At 37.2% G+C, this 20,501-nt stretch overlaps 1 protein-coding gene across 4 annotated transcripts in view; it reads right to left on the reverse strand.

Annotated features, from left to right (window-relative positions):
• Positions 1-886: 886 nt before the first annotated feature.
• Positions 887-20,501, reverse strand: part of SMARCA2 (SWI/SNF related, matrix associated, actin dependent regulator of chromatin, subfamily a, member 2) — a 120,128-nt gene continuing 100,513 nt past the window's right edge. For all 4 annotated transcript variants that reach the window (XM_037372839.1, XM_037372835.1, XM_037372838.1 and 1 more), the window contains 6 exons: positions 17,183-17,400; positions 8,143-8,248; positions 7,252-7,353; positions 3,805-3,937; positions 2,508-2,650; positions 887-1,839 (listed from right to left, as the gene is read on the reverse strand). In XM_037372839.1, the coding sequence (XP_037228736.1) occupies positions 1,804-1,839; positions 2,508-2,650; positions 3,805-3,937; positions 7,252-7,353; positions 8,143-8,248; positions 17,183-17,400 (738 nt within the window). In that variant the 3' untranslated portion in view covers positions 887-1,803. The remainder of the gene's footprint in view (positions 1,840-2,507; positions 2,651-3,804; positions 3,938-7,251; positions 7,354-8,142; positions 8,249-17,182; positions 17,401-20,501) is intronic.

Raw genomic sequence — 20,501 nt, forward strand, 5'->3', positions numbered from 1 at the left:
CAGGTCCAGGAAGCTGATCCTCCCGCTCTGCTCTGCCCCCGTGAGGCCACATCTGGAGTCCAGTTCTGTGCTCCCCAGTTCAAGAGAGACAGGGAACTACTGGAGAGGGCCCAGCGGTATGCTGCAAGGATGATGAGGGGAGTGGAGTGTCTCCCTGATGAGGAAAGGCTGAGACAGCTGGGCCTCTTTAGCCTGGAGCAGAGAAGACTGAGAGGGGACCTTATCAGTGTCTACAAATATCTTCAGGGTGAGTGTCCAGAGGATGGGGCCAGGCTCTTTTCAGTAGTGCCAAGCAACAGGATAAGGGGCAATGGCCACAAACTGAAACACAAAAAGTGAATATGAGGAAGAACTTGTTTACTTTGAAGGTGACAGAGCGCTGCAACAGGCTGCCCAGAGAGGCTGTGGAGTCTCCTCTGGAGACATTAAAAACCTGCCTTGGTGCAACTCTGTGCAACCTGCTCTAGGAAAATCTGCTTTAGCAGGGAGGTTGGACTAGATGATCCCCTTGCAACTCTGACCATTCTATGTGATTCACGCCCACTGAGGCCTATGGACACATATTTCCTGAAAGAAAGAGAAATGTTTATTTTATTGCTTAATCACTTCAATTGTTATTAGGTAACGAACTGTACTTTTACTCCAAGGTATTATTTTGCTACTTCATTTTTATTATTCTTATTTTAACATTTTTTTAAACTTATTTTAACATATTTTAACATTTCAGATCTTCTTCATCTCTGAAGATACTTCTGTGGTATTTGAATGAGTTTTTATTTTACATTCAGGACAGACCACAGTGGACCTCTCTACAGGAGCCATTCCTGCCCTTCTGTCCCTACTGTGAAAAGATTTTTGTGAAACTCATAAAACAAGGCCATATCTATTGAGCTATATTATCTCTTTATTATGAAAGACCAACACCACATTCTTCAAAATTACTGGAATTTTATTTGCCTCAGGCTTATGATTTGCAACCAAAGACATTGTGCAAAGAAAGCAAAGATTAAGTACACTTTAGGGAAAAGGTGATAATCACACTCGTAACATAGAAGATCAGTCTCATGAAAGAAGCCATCCATTACACTATATAGATTGCAATATTCAATAGCATTTTTTTAACCCAACTTTTTTAATAGAGGAAAAAAAATTTAAGCCAAAGTTTACTGTAGACATAAATTTGATACAATTCAAAAAGCATTTTTTCTGAAGATCATCAAGCGTAAAGTGGAAAACTGTATATGGGACAAGGTGAATGAAGGCTAACTACTGTACATTTATAAGCTATTAAACAAAGTTGCATATGTACCACAGTGTAAAAAACTAGTACAGAACAAATAAAAACTTTGAAAACTGCCTGATGAAAAATAAAATAACCAGTGGCTTTTAATGGCTTCTCCTGGTTATCAATGCTACAAAAGACTTGTTTTTTTGCCTTTCTGATGCCACTGAAAAATATCGTGTCAAATGATAAAACCAGGCACAATCAAACCATTACCGAGTTACAACCAGGCCATAGAAATATACTATCAACCCACATTTTCCATCAAAAGCTTTTTTATGCTGTTGTTTTGTTTTTAAATCTTTTGAGGCCTGTTTGGTCACAATATGTTACATTTTTTCCTTTTTTACACCATGATATCATACGTTTGTCTGGCACTATCCTAAAGCTAATTTATAGAGAATGAGAATACAGAAACAATCCAAGGTCTATTTGACAAAATGAATTCACTGGGTGTAAGTAGGAGAAGGGAGAAGAGAAGGGGAAGGGGTCAGTTCTGCCAAGAAAATAAACCCTACGGATCACTCATCATCACTTCCGCTTGCTTCCGACTGGTCCTAGAGGTAAGAGACACAAGACAAGTCAGAAATTCTTTGCCAGCTATGCTGTGGAATTTGTTAAAGAAGGGGGAAAAAAAAAGAAAGTAAAAGGAAGAAAGGTGACAAACTGAAAAATGAAGATAACCTTTAGAAAGGTATTATGTTATCGAATACTTGTCTTTCATGACAATTCACTTAATTGCTGTAGACTTCTTTAGAGAAGGAAAGACACGGAGTCAGGAAGCACCAGACTCTTCCTTCTACCCAGACATAACTGGGAAAAGATCTGTTTTCATTTGTTGCACTAGTAGAAGCATCCACCAAAAAACACCCAAAACAACCCCAAACCAAAAAAACCCCACATACACCCAAAAAAACCCCAAGCTAAGACGTTTTCATCTGTGGACAAAAGCAAACAGGCCATGAGATTTCAGTGTTCAATGAAATCAGGAACAGCTCCAAAAATAAGCTCCAAACTTCTTAGACTTCTTGTCTTTCAGCACTGGAACCAGATCTCATAAGCACACCCAGTTACAATTAACACCCCCTCCCAATTCTCTCAAGATGATCAATGCAGATTAAAAATATGCTGAAGCATGAATAGTTGAGAATTCTGACAGCAAGCAGGACAGGGTAGAGACGCAATCACTGCAACCACTTCCACAGTCTCAGTGAACAAAACTTACATTTTCATCTTGATCCTCATCACTATCATCATCACTCACGACAGGCTTGGCTTTTGCTCGGCTTTGCCTCTTCTTGCCTTTTCCTTTCTCCCGACTTTTTTCATCCTTCTTATTTAGCTTGATTTTGACTTTAACTGATTTTGCTGCAAAATTTTTAACAGCATATATGAACATAACTTTCACTTACCAACTTTTAAATCCTGTCTCTGTTCACAGAAATTCACCCCTGGTAGCAGCCTGAAAAGATACTACCCTCTGTCCTTTATTGGGACTGTGAAACAATGAAGCAGAGGTATTTGCTTTTATTTCTCTACTTCTTCATAGTTATAAGAATAATTTGTATTAAACTATAAAGAATAACTTTAAGTTGACCATACGCATCTGTTTCTCATTCTTGGAAAACAAGGTGTCTACAGGTAGCATACTGTCCTGTGAGAAGATGCACATCTAAAAATAACTTTCTTCCTTGCACAGATATGTTTATCTTTTGTACAAACAGAGTTCTTTTATTTTAAACCACAGAAATGCTAGGTGGAGGTGACTGCAAACTTTGAGTTGACATCTTTCTGAAGAACATGTTAAACTCCTGATTCCAGAATATCCACTCATTTCCAAATGAACTGCTGAAGTTGCATGCTTTGCACACCCACCTGACATACTTGTAAGAGTAGCTTAGGGCCAAGTACTACAGTTTCTGTAACCTGGCAGATGGGGCAGCTGGAGAGTAAGGACATACTGGGTGGCAGAAAGTGGAATGAAGGGATTCCTCCTCTTCCACTGTATCATGTTTCCAACTCTGCAGGGACTGAATGAGTGTCACCTCCTGCTTCTGAAACAATCAGGAATTCCACTTAGTCCTTCTTACACTGAAGAACATTTGTAACATCTTCTGGTTCTTAACCAGGTCATGAGTTTTACATGTCACACCATGCCTGCAGGTTGACCACCCATGGATAAACACTATCTCCAACCTTTCCAGGCACCGCTATTTACAAATAACATGAATGGCACTAGAAGGGCTTATAAACACTTGTGGACAGTCAGATCTGCTTCCACAAAGCACCTCTGTGGTGTGTTTCTTGCTTAAAAATGGTCTACTAAACTTGAAGAAGTATAGCCAGAACATACAGACAAAAGACTTAAACTAAACGTTAACACCAAAAGTAGCAAACTTAGTAAGAAGTTACTTTCACTAATGTAAACCAGAACCTTAGAATCAGTCTCCATGCAGAAACTATAAAACCTCCCCTTCTATCCCAAGATGTACTTTCTTTTTGGTATTTAGCAGGGGACTCACATTCTGATTCTGATTCTTCTTCTTCATCATCCTCTTCATCATCATTGCTTTCATCCTCGCTTTCTTCTTCTTTGGCAATCTTCTGTCGTGCACTTTTGAACACAGACTGAAGAACAATGGAATCCTCATAGATCTACAGTATGAACACAAACCTATGTCAGAACTGTAAGGTCAAGCAATATCTAAAATTCCAAGCATAGACCTTAATTTCCAGTGCAAACCCAGAGTATACAGGCTTTTCAAATACTGAGCAACCACGCTTGCTGCCTGAATTTTTCATGCTCTAGTTTGTCAATAGTAAGTCACAAAAATACAATTCATAATATATAAGGGTGTTTTTCTTATTATTTTCACTACCACAGGAACTACTGTGTATTTTCATTAGATCATAACAGCCTTAAAAAAACCTGTCAAAGCAACAAACTTCAGCAGTTAGCACCTTAATTAAAAAATGGGTTATAGTCTAGCAGTACAGTTGCTAATGACAAATGCCTAACCCTCATGTTAATTATCCTTAGTTTTTTCTGAAATATAAAGTGGTTACAAGGAAAATAATTTATCCTAAGCAGCTTATCCCTTCCTCTCAGGTCTAAAAAGACTGAAGAGTGTGGGGGCTGGGAGGTGAGGGGGAATCAGTGCTTGTTCTAAACTCAGCACCTGTTCTCAAACATTCCATAGCTTGCTGAGTATCTTGGGTACATCTGATTTTCTCTTTAACCTCAATCATGAGGGGACTCCCAAGAGTATGAGGACTACGTTTGGCTTGTAACACATTTCTCAGGCTAACAGAGTAAAAATCTTGTTAGTCTTGCTGAGCATCTGGTCCTTTGTGATCATAACATGAACTTTTCAAATCGCTGAGGTGGCATGGAGGATAAAAGCCTCAGAACAGAAAGTCTGTCTCTCCCTGAAAACCCCTCATAAGGTTCCAGCTCAGATGGAACTGCTTTGCTCCAAGGAAAAGCAGCATGCATCATACTAACAGAACAAACATGTAGAATTTACTTCAAGTCACTGTGTACTTAAACAACTGCCTGAATTAGCCTTTTGGTTTTGGGTGCACACACAAATAATTAGTTTACTGAAGTAAACTGGCACCTCAGAGCAAAGGTGGACCTGAACTGTTCTTTGTAATAAAAAACGGAGAACTGCTGCAGAAGTACCGCACAATTCACTGGAAATCAAAATGAATGGCATGAAAATTTACCAGAAAGAAACCTAAAAAAATAAAATATTCTTACATACAAGTTATTTGGGCTTCATGCTATAAAAAGTAATACTAACTCTGGTAATTAATGTTGTGTCCTGATTTTAGCTGGGGTACAGTTTACCTTTTTCTTCATAGCTGGTACAATGCTCTGTGTTTGATTTAATATGAGAATAAGGTTAACACACTAATGTTTTAGTTGTTGCTAAGTAGTGCTTACACTGAATCAAAGACTTTAAGTTTCCCCTGTTCTGCCAGTGAACAGGGGCACAAGAAATTTGGAGGCAGCAGAACCAGGACAGCTGACCCAAACTGGCCAAAGGGATATTCCATACCATAAAGCATGATGCTCGGTATACAAGCTGGGGGGAGCTGACCAGGAGAGGCCAACTGGTGATTGGGGACTGGCTGGGTCAGTAGGTGGGGAGCAATTGTATTGTGCATCACTTAGGTTTTTTTGGTTTTTCTTTTGGGTTTTATTCCTCTCTTTCTCTTTCTACTTTTCCTTATGATTATGATTATTATTTCAATTATTAAATTGTTCTTACCTCAGCCCACCATTTTTCCCTTTTTCCCAGTTTTCCTCCCCATTCCACTGAGGGACAGGGGGTAGCGCACGAGCAGCTGTGTGGCACTTAGTTGACAGCTGGGGTTAAACCACAACATGCTGGTATATTGGAATAGAAAATAGCACTGTGGTAGTCTAACACAGGTCGGGTTATTTCCAAACAGAGCAGCGATATGTACTGAACACTGCTGCCCAAACTGGATTATTCCCGTCAGTTCTACCACCTCTGCTAACAAGAGACCAGTTTCCCATTATCGACTTAAGTCATTTTGATGAGAATAATTTCATTATCTTTCCCATTTAGCTACTGATTTTTCTTTGCCTCTTTTTACCTCCTTTACCAATTCCTACCATTTTCTGAAGTCTCAGTGATACTTTTTGGTATTAGCTTTCCTTCACTTTTTTTTGTTGCATTTCTTATTCTTAGATATTTATAGCTGTTTTATTGCTATGTTACTAAGCAGTAAACTGGCAACTTACATTTGGACATGTAACAAAATTTTGCCCCACACCTCCTACCATCATTAATTTTCTTATTAAAATATATTTTTTTAGCTCATTTATTTATAGTTTGTTTCCATTAAATGGCAGACAATAAAAATACTGCACGTACATAGTATGGAAAACATATTATATCTCTATATAGTGAAAAAAATCACAAATTTATGAGCTGCATTCAACAAACCTGCATAATTGATTACAGCTCAATTTAATTTTTAATTCTAAAATTTTAATATAAAATCCTTAGTTTAACTAAGAGTCATCAGTAATGTTTAGGAATTTGAAGGATGTATTACTATTGGCAGCATAAGCCTTCAGCTTACTTTTACTTCTTCTAGCATTCTTTTTTTCCTCTTGCACATTACAGGAGTTGCCTTCATGTTTTCTGTTTCAATTTGATATTGTGTTTGCATGACACCACTTGCACCTCATCTATAAAAATCATCACCCATGACTATGCTTCACTGTATTCTAAGACAACTTTCTTATCTGTCATCCAGCTTTTGTAGTCTTTCCTTCTGTGTAGGTGTCCTGTTCTGAATTCACAGCACTGAGGACATTCATGTGTGTAAAACATCTGTTTGAGATGAGAGATTTTGCCTTCTAAACCTAAGACTCATATGGGATTTACTATTACTGTCTCTTAAAATGGACACTGATGTTTGACATTAAAAAAATAATAAATAAATTACCAGAGGGTTCAGAGAGTATTAAACGTCATACAGAAAGATTTACTGCTGGACAAACCTTGAATTTGTATCTTCCATTAGCAGAACCAAAGAGTTCACTACAAAGTATTTTCCCAACATCCCATCCTAAGCTGTACCGTTACATCTGCTCCTTCTGTTGTTCACTGTAGTAAACCCAGGCTGGTGTATCACTCTACATGCACTCCCTTTTACCATAGATTCAAAGTCTTACAGTAGCACTAAGCTACACACAGATCAGAAAAAAACCACCTGATCTCAGAATCAGAGTAAAAACCAATTTCTCTGTGTGCACACACTGCAGCTGTGTCCAGTGAATTCTGGATGATTCTAATAACTTAGGCATTTTTCTCTAGCCCAAGTAACAATGCAAACACAGGGTTTATACCATAATATAATAATCCACAAGCACTGAAAACATTAGGAAGGGGAAACCTGTATGTTTAACTCAAAGTGGTTCAGACCTGTGATCCCTCCAAATTGAATGTCTGCGCATTGTGACACAGCAACATGACATCTTTCTCCAAGTCTCCAAGACTCCGATACTTATGGTTGCGAATTCTTTCCTGTTGCATTTGTTGAGGAAATGAAGAGAAGTATGGATGGACAGTGGTGCAGAAAGAAAAACAGCAGACAGGACACTGAATTAATATTTCAGTTCAACACTTTAAAAGCTTTCTCTAAAAATTTCACCTAAGCACCTGTTTAAAAGAAGCAAAGTCTTAAAACATATTATTATTACTCAAAAAAGTACACCATGATAATAGAATAAAAATTAAGCAATTGCTGTGTGAACTGGTAAAGACAAAAGTAACAGAAATGGAACTCTTTACCAAAAGAGTTCCAGTTTCTTCTTTTTACCACAGAAACAAAGTAAGCCATGACATGAATCAAAGTCATAGGGTTATGACATCATCTGACATGCAACAAGCTGCCTAAACCTCATCTGCCAAAACTGTGTTTGGATCTGACCTGGCTGCTTCAAGATGTGATGCTAGTTTAGGGATGAATATACTCCCCTAGAGCCATTAAACACTGCAAACACTATGTTTTTACCAAAGATGTGCTTCAGATTCACAATTAAGTCTTTTGCAAAAAGACAGTGAGATGTAGTCTCTGAAAGCGTCATTCATGTCACACTGTTAACATTTTTATTTGACTTTGAAATCACAGTGATATACTGCAATATATGCTAAACAAAACTCCTAATAAGGTGTGTAACAATGTTTAAAATCTAAGCCACAGATACAGGTACATGCAATATTCATGTTGTAATTTTAATGACAACTTCATACTCACCTCTCTGTTCAACAAAAAGAAATGGAGGCATTTCCACTTCCAAAAAAGGTTCTTACCTTTATCTTTTTGAAGTCCACTGGCTTCCTAATCAATTCATAATACTCTGGTAATTCTTTCCTAGATGGGAGCTGAATGAAAACTTCACTTAACTGCCTTCCTGAACTGTTGAGAAAAACAAACCCATAATGCAGAGAATTACTACAACTTTCTCACAAAACATACATATGCAATCTAATCATAAGAAAAAAAGAAAAATAAAACCACAATTTTTTCTTTCAAATAATCTGAAATTGAACCCTGCTTTGATTTTTTTAATTTGATACAGATAATTGATTTACAATTTAAAACATACCCTTTCTGCTGTTGACCTAACATATCACCATCATTATAGGATCATGTGTGTGTAAGAGGCTTTATGGAAGCAGAATCAGGATTTGAATCTGAATTCTGTAGTGGTTTGCCAAGTACAGTCTTATCCTTTTCTCAATTTTGTTTTATAATTTTTAACAAGTGTCCCTCCTGCCACTTTTTTATCTTCTCCTATGTCGCTTTATACCTCCTTGTCTAGCAAACCATTTGTTCATATGATTTCCATTATACTAGATGCTGATTTCTATTAGACTAACTAGACCCCAAAAAAATTATTAACTACCACCAATAACCCTTAGGTTTTTAAGAAGATGGCTGTAACTGTATGGAAAATCTCTGCTGCCACTTGTATGTCTTCAGTCATTTGAAATAAAGTGATGGGTTATGTGGAAACCTTTCATACTCTAGGAATATTGCTTATCACTTACAGGCGTTCAGAATTTCTAGGATTTCCAGATTTCCCATTGTTCATCCTTTATTAATAGCTATTTTAACACTTCCAAATTGAGGGTTTTTAAAAATCTTCTTATTTGTGGTTTCCCAAATAATACATGGTTATAAGTCACCTGGAGAGGAAATGTGTTGATGGCCCTGCTCCATGTACATGTCATTTTTCTCACGGACAAAGTAGCAGGAAAAAGCTCTGCTGAAAGGAACTGTAAGTCACTGCACATAACATTCACAAGTATTTCCCAGCCCACATTCACCTCCTTCCTTCTCTCACAGCTATTCCAAAAGGCACTGTTTTCTCATTTGCATCTTTGGATGGTAACTCGGGGATACCAAACCTTCACAGGAGTTGGGCAAGCAGTCTGCCAAGTCCTGGTCTCCACCTAAGCTTCTCTCTTGCAGTCACCTTCCACAGTAGCGTGGGATCTTATCTGACCAATTAAACTAATACTGAATCGAAAGTTAACTGACGCAACTCTGCTACAGAGGATAAGGATGATAAAAAGCACAGAACAGCTCTGCCCTTTACAGAAGTCATGAATGCCTACTATATCTTAGGCATTGCTTAGAGCCTAAAATAGCATCAGAATTTGAGGAGATACTGATTTCCTTATGGACCTGACAGACCTATGAACAAGTATGAATACACAGATTTTCCTTATTTCCCAAGTAGCTGTTGCTCACCTAATCCAAGTTTTCTTATTGTTCTCAGTTTAGTCCTGGGACACCGCTGATCCTTACATACACCAGAGAGGACAATAACATAAATGTTCTAATCACAGCTTGCTTAATCAGTGTTGTTCAGCCAATATCCTGGGTGCCAGCTGGCAGCTAGAGTATTCTTCCATCCAGTGCAAACCTGGAAACTAAAAGCTTCTCTCATCCTGAACACTTTTGTCTGACTTGCAGCAGCAGAAGCTGTTCCCCTTGCCTGCTTAGCAGCAACTGCTAGGCTGCCTTCTAGATTACAGCAATATTATGGCGCATGCATGGACACACTTCTGGGTTGTGCTACTGCCTGATGAGACAAGGTGATGTACTGTGCATGTCTGTCAGGGAAGGTGAGTGAAGTCTGTCTACACCATACAGCTATTGGGGTTGATACCCCAACAGACTACCTGCTCCTCAAAATCCAGGCAGTTACTGGCAATTTCACCCAACAGATCTAATTTACTTGGGAAGCAACCTATTACCAAAATAGAGGAAATCATAAGATGACCAGATAATTATCATTCCAAATGTTACTACTTCTCTCCTACCAGCAAATAACTGTGAAACTTAGGCCATGGCAACTCCCATCTCCTATGGCACTGATTCACACCAAAGAGACAAATTCATTACTTTCATACTTCCCCCGTCAAAGTGGGAGGTATTTATATTATGGATTTAAAGGCAACAATCTTGTTAATGATCTATGTTAGTGACTATGTCATGCCACATGACAGAACTTGTCGTCCTCTCAGACAGTCCTCTCAAAGAGAAACCGGAAGCAATACATGAAAAAGCAATGCACTAAGTACACACTACAGAACTAAATTAACATGTGTTTCTAATACTTCACAAACTGAGGACTGTATTTGTTTTTTGTTCAAAAAGAGAAGTGTTGAGCACTCACATCTGCAACTGGGATCAAGGAAATTTGTTCCAAATCAATAGAACATCACTAAATACTCTGAGAAATCACATCTCTGGTGTCTTAAATTTTAAGTTTCTATTCTTCATTTGTAAAATGAGACTAAAATGTTGCAAAAAAAGTTCAGTATCCGCAAAATATTCAGACTTCTTATGAGCATTACAAAGGAGCCCAGGGAGTATTCAGCCATTCATTAAGTGATCAGTATATCCAAGGCACTGGTGCTGTAGAAAAGCAAAGCAAAGCAGTACACTGCTGCACCATTACACAGCATACTGTAATGTACCTTCCTGATGGAATCACATTAGGTTCAAACCTTTTTTGTCTTATATCCTATTTTTCTCTATGCTTAAGTTATTTTAATAAATCTGTCCAGTATACCAACATAGGATAGAGATGTAAGTTAATCCTTTAAAAAGTTGGGTTTCTTTTTTTCTTTCAAATCTTTCAAAAAAACTACGAATCTGGATTTGGTATGCAGAAGGACTGAGTTATTGCTGTGTTTTCAACTTTAGCAGCTGTGTTGGTGGTTTGTTGTTTTTTTTTTTTAACAGAAATATCTATTTGAGAAAAATTATTTAACTACTGATGCTAGTGTTCCCTCAACTATGCTTCAAAGTCTAACAACAAATAGAATGATTTAAGTATAAAGGAAATGTCTAATAAAAATTGATTTTAATCAAATTTTAAAACATGTTTAGCATATTTGTCCTATTAAAAAAGCTTGTGATCATTATAGAGGTTTTCATCTCATGGCTATATAATTTTTTTCCCTCCTTTTACATAGACCCACCCACATACTGTATTTTATATGAAAAATATAACAGTAGTAAATTATTAAACAGCAATATCCTATTTTCAAGATCTGAATCTAGCCAACTACAATTTGTTCACACATTCTATTAGACTAAGAATGCCACAGAACACCTTTAAGCTTTTGCTTGATGTAATTAATTACTGAGAATCACTTAAGGCCATGAAAGAAATAGCATTAAGGGCATGAAATATGCAACAGACATAAGACTAGTGTCTAGTCAGATCAATAACAGTTTACTCTGTTCTATCATTTTTATAGAACCTCCTCTCACAAAAAAAAATTATCTTCTGCTCCTTTTATATAAGTGCTTCTATACTGTAATTAATGGTCTTTTCTTACATAACCTCAAATGGCTGTGTTGTGGGTATAATAGGAGAAAATTAGTAATTACTAATGCAACTCTGATTTTAATCCCTGTCCCCACTTTTGTAATTAGAAAATAATAACCATAACTACCACCACATAAAAATCATGCACAGTAAAAATCACTTATGGTTGCTTAGCAACTAGCAGGATACATGCTGAAGGGAAGAAGGACTGGAATAAATTAAAAGACCCGACTGCAAAAGAACTGTGAGTGACAGTTCACTGCTACCGCATCAGCTCAACATGCTAGTCTTATGTGTGCACACATAAAAAAAAAACCAGCTTGCATGCTGTGCAAGTTATAAATCATCAAGAAATACCGTTTCTTTTCTTTTGCTTAAAAAAGTATTTGTGCTCAATGTTTCTGATATTCTCTCATTTTTGTCAAATGGCTTACAAGGTGCATACGAGAATGTATTTCCACCCATTTAGTCAGTATTCTTCAGTGAAATTAAATGCAGGAACAATTAGGCCTCATTTGTACAAGACTCCTTTTTTATTTATTCTCCCTGTAGCGGACCCACTCAGTATTAGATCAAGACGTGAAATTTAGACAAAGTATGTAAATAGCGCTGATAAATAACCCAGAAAGTATTTGAAAAACAGAGGCTGTTACAAACATTTAACAAAACGTGGCCTTGGGAGAAGGTACAGATGCCATAAATACTCAGGCTGGGGCATAACAAGATAAACTCCAGGAGAAGAAATGGTTAATGAGACCAAACAGAAAATTACTTGAACTATGTGTGAGCTACCCTAATCAGCATACTAAAAGATCCACCCTCGAGCAAAGAAATCTCTCCACTAACAAAGCCCCCTCCCCATAAAACATGCGTGGTGGAAAAAAAAAAAAAAAAAAAAAAAAAAAAAGAGAGAGAACACTGTACCTTTAAATGGAGACTAGGCCTGTAAGAGACAATGAGACTCAAGTGTGACTAAACCTAATTGTAAACAGTTGTCTGGAGTGTATAAAGTGTTTTAGTATGTTTTAAGGGGTGTGCTAGCTTTGTGGACTTACCACCTATCAGCCGTCTCCGCACAGACGTGCAATAAGCAAGTATCCTGGCTCTGTGTGCAAGACCGGTGAAGAACTCCGTTTCTGAGACAACATCCCTAGTGGTATGTGGCCAGAAGCAAGCTGCTACTGACCTGTCAAAACTACTACCTCTGTTGATACCCTTTCTCCTTTGGAATCAAAATGAGACACAATATGAGGCTGAAACTGCAAGACATTCTCATATTTCTGACATATTTCACACTTTCACCAAATACTGAAATTCAGTTTAGAGTGGGTGGAATGAAAAGTCCTCACCCTAGTCTGAGAGCTCACAACCAGAAACACAGCGCACAAATTACAACTCCTAAACAAACTGAACTCAGGAGGAAGTTCTCTAAAAAAAGGTATGTGTATGCCAGGAGAGTTAGAAGGGCTTGCACAGCAAGGTGGTTCCTTTGTATGTAACAACTTCCAACAGTAACCCAGCTGGAGAATGCAGGAGAGGATTCATTTTCATTAAATGTATTTAATGGTTCTTCCTTTCTGGAAGTGCAGTAATACATGGTAGACCTGTCCCCATCACTGAAATGGAAGTGGGTAAAAGTACTTAAAAATGTAATTCTTTGTTTTGGTGTATGGTTATATACTCCATAACTTTGGCTTGGCTATAAATAAGAATTATTTGCTTTGTGTGTTGAATATTCAAGTGTACCAGTTGGCATAATTAATTACTAGTTAGATTAGTAATGGCCAATTACATTACTCACCATTTTACAACAGCTAAAAACTAGCAACTTGAGAAAACTGCTGGAAATAATCTGAACAAAATTAATTCCACATACACTGAAAATGCTCTCTCCCTGAGCTATGTCCTGTCAAAATCAGAATACTATGGACACAAATTTAAACATTTTTGCTTTAATGATGCAGTGATCAAAATGCTAAGCACCACAAATGGGAAGTCTCTTGCCAAGCAGGAAGCATGGGGAGGGCACAACAACTTTGCTCTCCAACTTTCTTAGCAGCTGTTTCTTATTAAACTGTGGTCAACAGCCACCTGTTATGGGAAGGAAGCTTTGTGAAGTTAACTGGCACACAATGCAGGTCCTTACTCTAAGTCTCACAAACAGAGCAGAGAGCAGATAGATCACAAATGAAAATCACTCTATAGAGCATCATCCTGGGACTCTCAAAGTCAGCTGTTGCTATATAATCAAAGCTAATGCAAACTAGCAGTGGCATCAAATGGGAATCTATACAGGAAACATCAAACTGATGCAAGACAGAAGAGGATAGTAGATTTGTAGGGAAGCTGAACAATTATAAGTTATGAAGTATAATTCTTTTTCTCCACTTAATTTTAACAACCAGGAAAGGGAAGCTAAGCTTACAGCCTATTTTCCTCTGAAATAAAAAATAAAGGAAAACCTTCTAAAGAGGAAAAAAAAAAAGTCTGGAGGGCTAAGCCTGCATGTACCTGATGCAAAATCAGCAGCTGGGGCTCACATTTGGTATAAAAATTCCTTATTCTTAAAAGAAAAAAAAAAAAACCAAACCAATAAAAGATGAAAATCTAAATAAAAAGCTTGAACTGCACTAAGGACATGACAATGATGAATTGTAATTTTACCTCAGTGCTAGCTTCCACTGTCTTGCATGGAGTTATTTAACTGGGGTTTGCAGTAGCTGGTTATCTACCTCTGAATTTCCTTTTCAAAGAATCATAGGTTGCACACTAAGCATTAACCTCAAATGTTGCTAATTAGTCTCTTTAATCTTATTTTGACCTTTATGTAATAATTGTGTGGCTCAAACTTCAGTTTACTAAAGTTTGTTTGCATTATTGTAGCTTCTAGCTTTCCAGCCGATATAGCAATCCAGCCTATTTTGTTAGATGCTTTTTAAATAAGGAAGTAGAAGACTGAACTTGTCCCCAAACATCTACAACAGAAGCCAAATACAGGACAGTTAGAAAAGTATTTGGAGGCTCCTTCCCTGCACCAACATTATACAGAATCACCACACAAAAGCAGCCAACTGGTACTCCAGATTTTTGTCGGCGCTATGGAAAAATGTATTGGTTTTTTTTTTTTTTTTTTTCAAAAAGAAAGATTTCAACAAAAACAGAGAAGTGGTTCTGTATTTACAAGGAGCTCTTCTCAAAAGCATGGGGAAACATGAGATAAAGCACATAGTTTCATTAGTTCAGCAACACATTCTCTTGATTTTTTTTTTATTTTTTTTTTTTTGCCTGTTGGCTTACTAACTGCAACAAAACTTACCGAAGATTTTTGACAAATTAACTCAGGCCAAAGTCAGTAAGATTTTCGATGGGTATCACCTGACCACCTTTTGGGACACAATCAGCCATCTATGGTCCAGATCAGCCCTCTGGACTTTCATGAAGTAGAGATGAAGCACCTATTAGCACTGAAAATTTAAGCTAAAGATGATTTCAAGCATTCAAATATTAAATACATGAAAAACCTTTTTTTTTTTCCCCAGATGAAGCTCAGGGCCTGCTTTTCTTCCAATTAACCTGTCTCTCTATACTTGCCCCAGTTGCGTTCACTCACACAGGAGCCCACAGCTGAATAAACATGAGGCCCCAACAAAGCTGAGGGGTTCCAATGCCTAAAACCCACTCAACAATAAAGCTGCAAGTCTTGAAAGTGTTCATCTAACTCTAGAACCCAAAGATTTTAAGATATTAAAGCTTCCTGATGCCTAAATTTGCAATTCCATTCTGTCCCAGTTTTCATAGGACTGGGTGGTTTGATGCTAGCTCACGTAACAGAACACAAGAATTTGGAACTCTTCAGCATAGCTCATTGCACTGAAGACTTCAGTTTAACAGGCATTTTTAGTTCCTAATAGAATAGAGCTCCATATACTTTTTAAAGTGGGAACCAATTCTGTCTTCCACAGATGTGGGCTCCTGGGAAAGGGAATAGTATGCCTTGTCACTGCATAATAGCACAAAAGAGTTAACTTGTTTGATAGAGAACAGATACAAACTTCCTGGGGCATAAGTGACAGGAAAAAATCTTTTCCCCAGTAACTATCAGTAGCTATCCCGTACTGCAGGCTAGCAGAAGTAACACTGCTTGTTATTTTAAAAATGAGAAGTATGTAACCTGACCAGAAGTGCTCAGCTTCAGGTGAAGGCTCAAGGCCAGGGGTCCAAAATGAAGAGAAGCTTCCTTGCAGCCCTGACTGAAATACATGAACTTAAACACTTCTCTATTCTCAGTTTTCTATTAGTTAAGAGTCACAGCAAGCTGAATACACTGAAATTGTAGTCAGCTTTCTGCTCATCATGTTCATTGCTGTGAATCCTGTTCTGATGCAATACACTCTTTGATGTTAGAGAGAGCCCACAGATCACAGAATGCTTGATTTCAACAGTTATGTGCCAAAGAAGTCAGGCATCGAAGCTCTGTGTGCTTCACCAGGTACTGCCCAGGTTAACCTTGTACAGGCAGACCCAGAACAGCAGCTGCAAATAAAGGAAGAAGTGCAACTTCCCATTTCAAGTCACAGACTGAAAGTTGTTAACATGCAAAAATTACATCATTACACTTACGCAGGTCACAATGCAAATACTTCTTGATTTTCTCTGAATGCATTTAATATTAATTTAGCTTATGGTTGCTCCTTATATGATTTAAGTAATTCAATGTACAGCAAAAAAAGGGGTAAGTACAAGGAAAGTTTTACTGATTTTTGGTAAATAGAGTTGAGTTTAAAAATACAACTTTCTCAAACAAGTTTAATTCAAAGATGCCACTAATGCTCTGTTTGTTCTTCATGAAGCATTGATGATTTTCAGTTCAAAAACCTGCAAAACTTAAAACTTCAAATGATATTTCAGATTAGCAGCAATATTTTTTCCTAAGGCATTGAGCATTTTCTTACATTGAAAATAGGGATTTCTTGATAAACAGGCTTCAATTTCAGCTGCAGACAACATACTATGCTCAGTATTTCTACAGTTTTCCCTGTGGCAGCTCAGAGGCACATGGTATGAGCCCTACATTTTTGGGGCAGTCTTTCAGGTCATGGGTTCTCACCATTAATGTTAACTCGCATTGATAAATCTGGAGCTATGTATTTGAAAAGATTAAGCTTCAAACATGCTGTACCACTGAACTGAAGGAAAATCCCACTCAAGGTAAATGTTCTTAAGTACACCTGAGCAGAATTATTTCATTTCTAAGCAGGAGCTCCAAGCCTACTTTTGTATTTCAGTAACTTCCTATCAGATGAACTTTAAAAAACCCTCCACAAAGAGTCAGACTTAAAGGATCAGGCCCTACATGGAATTACTTTTCAGAAATGCTTTGTTAGCAAATCCTTCTAAAAACCAAACCCAAAAAATAAACCTGTTGAGAAATGCAGAGAGGTGTATCAACAGAAGAGGGAGAGAGCACATGCAACACAGAGAGACTGTCTCCAACTCACCTATCCTTGTAGTTTACCACAGTATCAATGATAGCATTCATTTGTTTGGTCAGTTTGGGTGGGTTGGGTGACAACTTCTCTGCAGGAGGTCTGCCTCTTCTTTTCTTTCCTTTCTCTCCGTCCTCCTTCCCAGAATCTTTATCCACATTTCTGCGTCTCTTCCGTTTTTTAAGCCGAACTTCCTCTTCCATTTCTTCCAAATTGCCGTCTTCAATTGCCTGACAACCAGGGATTAAAAAAAGTATGTTTTAAACAAAAGAGATACTGCAAAGGGAAATAACAAACTATGTAAAAACAAAAAAACAGCCCCACAGGATGCAGAAAACTCAACTCAAAATGTTCAGCTCATTTATAAGTAAAACAAGAAACTGAGTTACTGGCAATCAGAGAGACACTAAATATTAACTTGTTCTAAGAATCCCACTATCATCTAAATAAATGAATGTTTAGCTGAACCTTGAATTCCACACCTTTCTCGCTCACAGTTTCACGCACAATAACGGCCTCTGGTACTGTGTCAGTTAAGTGTACAACAAACATAGATTGGTTCACATCAGCGGCAGTTCTGGTTTATGTAGTTCCATGCAAAACAGACTCTGATTATCACATGTTTTCAAACAGGACAGTCCAAACTATGCTTAGCTCCCGAAGCCAGATCCCACACAGTTCTTTGTGCACAAAAGAACACACAGATACTTTATGCAGTAATGTCTCAACTTCTCTTCCAAATAGTTTAAGCAACTTCCAAATCACCTAAGTGTTAAAACCACCTCTAAAATGTATCATTGTCTTCTAGAATAGTAACCCATAGGCAGAAGCACTGACACTACAGTGTCTTGCTGTGAAAAGCACTCATAATATGGGATGAAAAAAAACCCCAACAACCAAACACAAATGGAAAACACCAACCAAACGTCCCCAAACAAACAAACAAAAAAACCAACACCAAAACACCAAACCGCACACACAGTCACAAACAATGAACACTAGTTTCAGTTACCTGGAGGTATGCTTTTAACCAGACCCAGCAGCACCATGCAGAGGGATAAAAAAAAAAACCAAAACAAAAAACTCTACAAAAAACCAAACTAGGAATAAAGGAAACCTGTTCACATAGTGACTATCAGATCCATGTGATAAAGCAAGACGCTGAACTTTTCTTGATTTGGGAAAGCCAACAAAAGAAAAGAAACAAAAATACTGGGTCATAAGAGAACTGAAATTAAAAATAATTTTTAAAAAGCAACAAAATATCTTAAGATTATGCTTTCTGATTAATGATTTCTCAGAACATAACTGATGTTGATATTTGTCCCTTTTGCCTCTCAATATTGCCTTAAGTACATGCAAATGCTAATCAATCCTTTCTCGTAGCTGAAAGAGCTCTAATCATAAGGCAATTACCTTCATTTCTCCACAGCACCAAACATGGCTAATATTTATGATCATGTGAGCATAACCATCAATATAAAAAGAGTGATCATAGCCCAGACATAATTTTTCTCAATTGTGTACAATGTCTCTTGAAAAACGTTTTGTGAACAAAACCTGATGCACAACAAAACAACCTGACATGTTAAAAACACCAGTGGGATTTCAAAATCTGTTTCCTATGCACACTCCGATGTGCAAATCCACAGAACAAACACAAACGCAGAATCCTGAGGGACAGCCTGAAACTAGGCCTTAATAATCAAAAGACAATTTACATCATGCTTCCACAGCGTTCAGATAACCACTATGAAGGAGGCTTGAGATCTGATGAGTTAGGAAGAAAAGAGAAGGAAAATAATAATCTGCACACAAATTCATTAATATTCATTTGGCTAAAGCAGGACACCCACTATAAACCACTGCAGCTAACGAAGAAAAGGAAATTTCTCTGCATATCTTGGAAGCTAGAAAAGCTAATAATAAATACAGCATGCAAGGCTGTCAACAGTTAATGTCATTGCTCTCCTTAAGCACTCAGTTGTACATTGAAATACGGAGAACACCGACTTCTGATGTGTTACACACCTACACATGCCTGTGATGTCGTTCTACTGAATCTTCAAGACGGCAATGAAAAAGGATATTTACCTTACCACTATCAGCAGGCCGGCTATCGGAAATCACAGTTAGTGGGGATAAAATTAACAAGCCAGCAAAGCAGCGAGCTGCTAGTCTCTTCATCAGCTGATCAGGAAAAAAAAGAGAGCTGGGGAAAGGCTATGTTTTCATATACAAGTAATTTTATTTTACTGAAAATTTAATACTGAAAGGATTGTGGATACTCAAATCTGCTGTTTCATTCTACCTACTACAAGGCCTGAAGCCTTCCTCCTTCAGACTGCTTTAATATTGACAACTACTTATCATATTTCTCCCCTTATTATTCTAGGCATCCAAATGAGATTTTTAGCTGGGCAGTTACTGCTTATTGTTAGCATTTTAATTATAATATCACAATTAGACAATTTAATGTATGATTTTAAAACTGCAATAGGTTGCATGCATTTTAAAGATGCATTTATTACAGAAAATGTATTCCTATTGCTCTGCAGTGAATAGATCTGGTTTTGGCTATTGAAACTGGCAAAAAAAAATATCTATTCTGATTCACAAGAAATTAAAGAACCAAACCAAGTTATCATCTTGTTAACTTTGGTAACATTTTGTTGTCCTTCAGAAAACTGCTATTCACTTAACTAAAATTTATTTATATTTTTGCTTGCTTGACAAATTTTCTACCACCAAAAAAATAACAGTGGTGTTGTCATCACAGTTTACTAACATCTAATTTTAGAATTCTGCATAAAATTTGTGCTTGGAGTAGGCAAAGTTTTGGAAAAGGATATCAGCACAAAGAGAAAAGGTAAGTAAAAAGGGGTTTTTATATATATATTACATATAGCATTGTAGTAAAGACAAAAAATAAAAACCCAAGTAAAATAACATAGCCTCTTGCACTCTAAAAATCAGTGACAAGCAGATAGCACATTAATTCCTAGCATACTATAGCAAACAAATATTAAACTCTCTGCTTAGCTAGTATCAATTGATTACTATACTCCGCTTTCAAAAATTTATACACATTAATGTAAACTCGGACAGTTTTCCTTAATCTAAGACTTCAGTGACACCACTTGAAAATCAGTGTGACAACACCAGCAGTCCAAAAATGTTGTTATTGTGACTGCTAACATTAGTTCTCAAATGGAAATTTTTTATTTTGTATATAAACAGTAATATTTAAAACTAAACCTATATGAACTATGCCACCTCTAAAGATGGCTTAAAACTGTATCACACAATTATCAGAGATATTAATGCTCTG

This window comes from Falco rusticolus, chromosome Z (assembly GCF_015220075.1).
Source record: "Falco rusticolus isolate bFalRus1 chromosome Z, bFalRus1.pri, whole genome shotgun sequence".
Taxonomy (NCBI): Eukaryota; Metazoa; Chordata; class Aves; order Falconiformes; family Falconidae; genus Falco; species Falco rusticolus.